The sequence below is a fragment of the Lathyrus oleraceus genome, chromosome 6 (genome assembly GCF_024323335.1).
Source record: "Lathyrus oleraceus cultivar Zhongwan6 chromosome 6, CAAS_Psat_ZW6_1.0, whole genome shotgun sequence".
NCBI lineage: Eukaryota > Viridiplantae > Streptophyta > Magnoliopsida > Fabales > Fabaceae > Lathyrus > Lathyrus oleraceus.
The window spans coordinates 362,217,757-362,225,608 of NC_066584.1; the positions used below are offsets into that span (position 1 = coordinate 362,217,757).

Below are 7,852 nucleotides of genomic sequence, written 5' to 3' on the forward strand. Positions count from 1 at the left end.
GACGCCCGCCTTTAATTAACAACCTGCTCAGGCCTATCAAGCGCCTCCAGTTTACCGACCAGCTCCAGTTCAACAACGTGTTCATATTCCCTCGATTTATCAGCAAGCACCAGCAGCTCCTGTCTATCAACAGCCGAGAGCTCAAGCTCCAAGGCAAAATGCTCAGAACCAGAATAGGAGGCAGGAGGATAGGGAGACCTTCAATCCAATCCCAATGTCGTACACTGAGCTTTATCCCTCCCTGTTTCAAAAGGGTTTGGTGGTTCCCAGACCTATGGGACCTCCACCTGATTGTCTTCCTCCATGGTATAACCCTAATGCACACTGTCCTTTTCATGAAGGTGCCCCCGGGCATGACCTAGAGGGTTGCTATGCTTTGAAGCATAGGGTTCGTAAGCTGATTGACAGCAAGATCTTGTCTTTTAAAGATATGGGACTGAATGTGAAGAACAATCATCTTCCTCCCCATGGAGATCCCGTAGTGAACGCCATTGAAGATGCCTCTGCTGGTGTTATGGTTGAGAAGGTGGAGGATGTCAAGACTCCTTTGGCAGCGTTCCATGCCCGGTTGGTGGAAGCTGGCATGATTAATGTTAGTCATGAAAATTGTGAAAAGTGTGCCACATAACCAAAGGGGGTGTCAGGTGGTACGAGATAACATTCAAGACTTGATTAATAAATGAGTGCTTCAGATATTCAGCGTTACGAAGAATGAAGATGTGTTGGTAATTGAACCTTGCTTCAATTTACCCGAACCAGTTGAAATCCCATATTACAGTGGTGGAGTGGTTAAGGAAAATAGTCTGTCGTCGCCTATTGAGATATGTATGCCCGTGCCTTTTCCATATGAGAGCACCAAGGCTGTGGACAAGGTTGTTGAAGGACTTGCAGACGTTGAAGTGATAGAAGTTGTGAGTGAGGACGTCACCAATATTGTCGGGATGAGCAGAATCACCCGTAGTGGTGGAATCTATACACCTGAATTCAACATGACTCCTCAAGGGCCGGCCAAGGAATCTACAGTTGCAACTCCTGCTAAAGAACCCGAAGTGGTCCCATCTGAGGATGATGTTGAATTCTTGAAGTTGATCAAGAGAAGTGACTACAAAGTGGTGGATCAGCTGCATCAAACACCATCTAAGATCTCTATTTTGTCTCAGTTATTGAACTCCCAAGCCCACAAGGAGGCTTTGTTGAAGGTGCTTGCCCAAGCTCATGTAACGCAAAGCATAACAGTAGACCAGTTTGATGGGGTGGTTGCGAACATCACAGCCTGCAATACTTTGAGTTTCAGTGGAGAGGAATTACTTGAGGATGGACAAAATCACAATCGTTCTCTCCATATCTTAGTAAAATGCAAAGATGATGCTTTTGCAAGAGTCTTGGTTGATACAGGATCTTCTCTGAATGTTATGCCAAAGAGAACACTCGCTAAGTTATCTTATCAAGGACTAGCTATGAAACCTAGTGCCTTGGTAGTGAAAGCTTTTGACGGTTCCAAGAGAAACGTGATTGGAGAGGTAGAACTGCCCATATTGATTGGCCCTCATGTATTCCCGATTAATTTCCAAGTCATGGATATTAATCCAGCATATAGTTGCTTATTAAGGCGTCCCTGGATTCATGCTGCAGGGGCAATCACCTCCACTTTACATCAAAAAATGAAGTTTGTGGTGGACAATCAACTGATCATCATTTCTGGGGAAGAGGACTTTGTGGTTAGTCATCTTTCATCCTTCAGATATATTGAGGCTGATGAGGACGCTTTGGAAACTTCTTCCCAAGCTCTTGAAATAGCCAATGCCACTTTTGTGGAGATGAAGGACCCTGTTGGGAAAACTTGTTCATCTTTCGCTTCTCTGAAAAGCGCCAAGTCTAGTATTAAAGGAGGAAACCCTGAAGGTTGGGGTTAGCTTATTGATATTCGTGAGAAGCATGATCGTTTTGGTCTAGGATATGTGCCTTCCGCTGCGAGAGGAGCCCGAGTCCCTGCAAAGGACAACACCCTAAGCATCCAAGAAGTATTCCTCAGTACAAGATTCATCCATGGAGATCAGGTCAATGCAATTGAAGACAACACTGAAGACGAAGATGAGCCATGTTTGATTTACCAGTTGAGATCCCCGAAATTTTTCCTTTGTCAAAGTAATAATTGTTATTTTTTTTCCTTTCAAATCCTTAGCTTTGCCCAAGGCTAATGGATCATGTTGTAGGGCCCCTTTTCATTTTCAAATAATCATTATCAGTGAATGAAAGGCATTTTGTTAAATTCTTATCATTCATTTATTTTGCTTTCTCTTAAGAAAATGGCAATCTTTTCAAAAACAAAAAAGACAAAAAAACTTTTCATATATGCATCTTTTATTTTTACTTTTCTAAAAGAAATCAATAATTCAAACATGCAGAATAAATGATAACTCCGTTGAATCCAATGACTTTACTCTCTCTCATAACTTTGACTCCCCTATCTACCAAGCGCAAGAAGAGGGTGAGGAAGATTGTTACATCCTCGACGAATTGGCAAGGCTGCTCGAGCACGAATCCAAAGCCCTTCAGCCACATGAAGAACCGGTGGAAACGATCAACCTTGGCACGGAGGAAGAGAAGAAAGAAGTCAAGGTCGGCACCACGCTTGAAGCAAGCGTCAAAGAGAGATTGGTTAAGCTGCTACAAGAATATGTGGATGTATTTGCATGGTCATACCAGGATATGCAAGGACTGGACACCGACATTGTTGAGCACAAGCTTCCGCTTCAACCAGAATGCCCGCCAATAAAGCAGAAACTCCGAAGAACAATACCAGATATGTCTTTGAAGATTCGTGAAGAAGTCAAGCGATAATTTGATGTTGGTTTCCTCACAGTGGTGAAGTACCCATAATGGGTAACTAATATTGTACATGTGCCTAAGAAGGACGGCAAGGTGAGGATGTTTGTTGACTATAGGGATCTGAACAAAGCTAGTCCAAAGTATGATTTCCCTCTACCACACATTGATACTCTGGTAGACAACACTGCAAGTTTTGCTGTATTCTCCTTTATGGATGGGTTTTCTAGATACAATCAAATCAAGATGGCTCCAGATGACATGGAGAAGACCACTTTTATTACCCCTTGGGGCACGTTTTGCTACAAGGTAATGCCTTTCGGTCTCAAAAATGCCGGGGCAACTTACCAAAGAGTTATGGTCACTCTTTTCTATGATCCACAAGGAGATAGAGGTCTATGTTAACGACATGATTGCTAAATCTCAAAATGAAGAAGATCATATGATCCATCTGAAGAAGCTATTTGAACACCTCAGAAAGTTTAGATTACGATTAAACCCTGCAAAATGCACATTTGGTGTCCGTTCAGGGAAATTGCTTGGTTTCATCGTTAGTCAACGAGGAATTGAGGTGGACCATGACAAGGCCCGAGCTATACAAGAAATGCCTGCTCCACGCACCGAGGGAGAAGTTAGAGGTTTCCTTAGACGTTTGAATTACATCTCAAGGTTTATCTCACATATGACGGCCACGTGTGAGCCTATCTTCAAATTGCTTCGAAAAGATCAAGCTGTTGAATGGAATTCTGATTGTCAAAGTGCTTTTGAGAAGATTCGTCAATACTCGCAAGAGCCTCCTATTTTAATCCCACCTGTCCTAGGAAAGCCATTAATCATGTATCTGACTGTACTTGAAGGGTCAATGGGATGCGTGCTGGGGAAACATGACGAAACTAGTCGGAAAGAACATGTTATTTACTATCTGAGCAAAAAGTTTACCGATTGTGAAAGTAGATATTCGCTTTTGGAGAAAACTTGTTGTGCGCTAGCATGAGCCGCTCTTCGTTTGAGGCAGTACATGATTTGCCATACTACTTTGTTGATATCGAAGATGGACCTGATAAAGTAAATCTTTGAGAAATCTGCCTTGACTAGAAGACTTGCCCGTTGGTAGATGCTCTTGTCAGAGTACGACATCCAATACGTAACCCAGAAGGCAATCAAGGGAAGTGTTTTAGCAGAGTATCTTGCTCATCAACCAGTTGAAGACTATCAGCCGTTGAAGTTTGATTTCCCCGATGAGGATATAATGGTGATAAAGGACTGTGAGATCCCAGGCCCAGATGAAGGAACAGAACCAGGATCTCGATGGAAGCTCGCGTTCGATGGTTCCTCCAATTACAGTGGTCATGGTGTGGGAGCTGTTTTGATGAATCCAAATGGAGGCTTTACCCCTTTCATAGAAAGGTTGTGCTTTGATTGTACGAATAATGTCGCAGAGTATGAAGCTTGTATCCTTGGTCTTGAAGCCGCAATTGATCTCTGAATCAAGATCCTTGAGGTGTATTGAGATTCAACCTTTGTGATCTATCAGGTCAAAGGAGATTGGGAAACTCGTGATGCGAAACTGATCCCGTATCGTGCTCATGTTGTAAAGATGATAGAATACTTTGACGATATCACTCTCCATCATATCCCAAGAGTAGAAAATCAAGTGGCTAACACTTTGGCAACATTAGCATCCATGTACCAAGTCAGAGTCTGTAATGAAGCCCCACTTATTCGAATCGAGCGAAGAGATGAGCCTGCTTACTGTCAACTGATTGAAGAAGGAACTGACGATAAACCATCATTTCATGACATCAAGCGATATCTTCTAAGTCAAAAGTGTCCAGAAGATGCTACATTGTTGGATAAGAAAATGCTGAGGAGGTTGTCATCCAAATTCTTTCTGAGTAATGATGTGCTTTACAAGAGAAACCATGACATGGTTCTGCTCAGATGCGTGGATAGACATGAAGCAGACATGTTAATCAAGGAGATTCATGAAGGATCCTTTGGAACCCATGCTAATGGACATTCCATGGCCAAGAAGATTTTAAGAGCTGGCTATTATTGGTTGACCATGGAGTCTGATTGTTTCAGCTATGCAAGAAAATGTCATAAATGCCAAATTTATGCTGATAAAGTGCATGTACCGCCAACACTGCTGAATGTTTTGACATCGCCTTGGCCTTTCTCAATGTGGGGCATCGACATGATTGGTGCTATAGAACCTAAGGCTTCCAATGGTCATCGCTTCATCCTGGTTGCCATCGATTACTTTACTAAATGGGTGGAGGATGCTTCTTACACCAATGTGACGAGACATGTGGTTGCTCGTTTTATCAAGAAGGAGATTATCTGCCGCTATGGAATCCCAAGAAAGATCATCACCGACAATGGTTCAAACTTGAACAACAAGACAATGACAAAACTATGTGAGAGTTTCAAGATTGACCATCATAATTCTTCTCCATATCGTCCAAAGATGAACGGTGTTGTTAAAGCCGCCAATAAAAATATCAAGAAGATCCTGCAAAAGATGGTGAAAACTTATAAGGATTAGCACGAGATGCTACCCTTTGCTTTGCATGGATACCGAACCTCAATCCGCACTTCAATAGGGGCAACCCCATTCTCCTTAGTCTATGGGATGGAAGCAGCTCTCCCAATCGAAGTAGAGATACCTTCAATGAGAATATTGATGGAGGCCAAGATAGACGAAGCTGAATGGATCCAGAACAACTATGATCAACTTAACCTCATTGATAAGAAGCGTATGACCGCTCTGTGCCATGGATAATTGTACCAGCAACAAATCAAGAAAGTGTTTGACAAAAAGGTCCGTCCTCGAGAGTTCAAGGAAGGGGATCTCGTGCTCAAGAAGATCCTGCCAGTACACAAGGATTCACGTGGGAAGTGGACTCCCAACTATGAAGGCCCATACGTTGTAAAAAGAGCATACTCTGGAGGTGCTCTATTTCTCATAACTATGGATGGAGAAGAGCTCATTCACCCTGTGAACTCTGATGCAGTCAAAAGATACTATGCCTAACAAAACCCGGTGGACTGAAAACCCGAAAGGACGGTCCAGGCAAAAGTTAGGGATAAAAAAATGGTAGCTTGCTATGTTGAAAACCTGAAAGGGAGACTTAGGCAAAAATGAGCGTCCCGGTGGATTGAAAACCCGAAAGGGCGATCCAGGCAAAAATTAGGGACAAGAGGCATAGACTGCATTAGTTGTCACTAATCAATACAGAAGAGCTAAAGGTGGAAGATCAATCCAACTGCTCCCTTCAGAAGCGAGGTTTTGTGGAGTCATTGTTATTAGGGATAATAGTAGTCATTGTGATTCAATGTAAACCTTTCCCTATTGCCATTTTCAAATGTGTAACATTCCATGGAGCTACACCATTTGTGTGCTACCATTCTTGAATAAACACAAGTTTGCCTATCAAATTCTATCATTTGCTGTTTTTCTCTGATTTTCTTTGTTATGAAAAATGCCATTTATTTGTTAATAATGAAATTTTGAACTCGAAAAGAATTTTTCAACATATTGAGAAACACAATTTTGCTTTGACATGTGGAAATATTAAAAGGAAACCTTTCGTCTTTCCCCACAAGTCTCAAGTTGTAAGACTTCTCTTGGATGATCAACATATATCTCCAAAGAGCACAATTCACCATTCTCCGAAAGGATTACTGGGCCAGTTGTAACTGTTCATCTTAATGGATCCTCCTTTGATGCGTTTTTACTCACTCCTTTGGTGGAGTTGTTGTTGTTGAGGATTCAGTACCTCCATAAAGCCTTCTCTAAACTCCCAATCTGGATATTGTCAGCATTTTGCATATCATGATCATTCATGTATCATGCACATAAGCAAAACCCAAATCATGCATAGCCCGAAGTGCTTCATGCTCATTTGCATAATCGTAGGTCTCATTGTTGATTTTTATCCCTTGACCTCTAAGTCCAGTTGTTACTGGCGTCGTTTGTTAAGTCTGGTTGTCACCGGCGTCTTTAATCAAATCTAGTTGTAACTGGTATCTTTTAAAGTCTGGTTGTAACCATCGTTGTTTACAAGTCCAATTGTTATTGGCATTACCTCTCAAGTCCAGTTGTAATTGGCATTTTGTTATCAAAATCCAATGGTAATTGGTACCTATAGGTCTGGTTGTAACCATCATTTGTTTGCAAGTCCAATTGTTATTGGCATTATCTGCTAAGTCCAGTTGTAACGGGCGCCCAAATGATAAAATCCAGTTGTAACTGTTATCTCTTTAAAGTCTGGTTGTCACCAGCACCTTGTCTCAAATCCAATCATAATTGGTACCTCAAGCACAGTTGTAACTGGAACTTTGATAAAATCCATTTGTCAATGGTATGATAAGTCTGGTTGTAACTAGCATTTGTGTTAAGTCGAATTGTTATTGGCATTATCTGTTAAGTCCAGTTGTAACTGGCACACGGATTCTGAAATCCAGTTGTAACTGGTATCATTTTAAAGTCTGGTTGTCACCAGCATCTGTCAAATCTAGTTGTAACTGGTATCCTTTAAAGTCTGGTTGTAACCATCATTTTGTTTTAAGTCCAATTATTATTGGTATTATCTGTTAAGTCCAGTTGTAACTGGCACACAAATTTTGAAATCTAGTTGTAACTGGTATCCTTTAAAGTCTGGTTGTAACCAACATTTTGTTTTAAGTCCAATTGCTATTGGTATTATTTGTTAAGTCTGGTTGTAACTGGCGCTCAGATTTTGAAATCCAGTTGTAACTGGTATCCTTTAAAGTCTGGTTGTAACCAGCATTTTGTTTTAAGTCCAATTGTTATTGGCATTATCTGTTAAGTCCAATTGTAACTGGTGTACAAATTTTGAAGTCCAGTTGTAACTGGTGTCATTTTAAAGTCTGGTTGTCACCAACATCTGTCAAATCCATTTGTAGATGGTATCTGTAAGTCTGGTCGTCACCAGCGCCCTTGAAGTCCAGGTGTAACTGGCACTAATCCGTTGGAGGTTGGTTGTTATATATGTTTATG

General features: G+C 41.4%; 1 protein-coding gene across 1 annotated transcript; it reads left to right on the forward strand.

Annotated features, from left to right (window-relative positions):
* Window positions 1-274: 274 nt before the first annotated feature.
* Window positions 275-1,665, forward strand: LOC127095644 (uncharacterized). The gene is made up of 3 exons (XM_051034307.1): window positions 275-592; window positions 693-1,520; window positions 1,633-1,665. The coding sequence occupies exons 1-3, from the start codon at window positions 275-277 to the stop codon at window positions 1,663-1,665; spliced, it is 1,179 nt and encodes a 392-aa protein (XP_050890264.1).
* The last annotated feature ends 6,187 nt before the right edge of the window (window positions 1,666-7,852 follow it).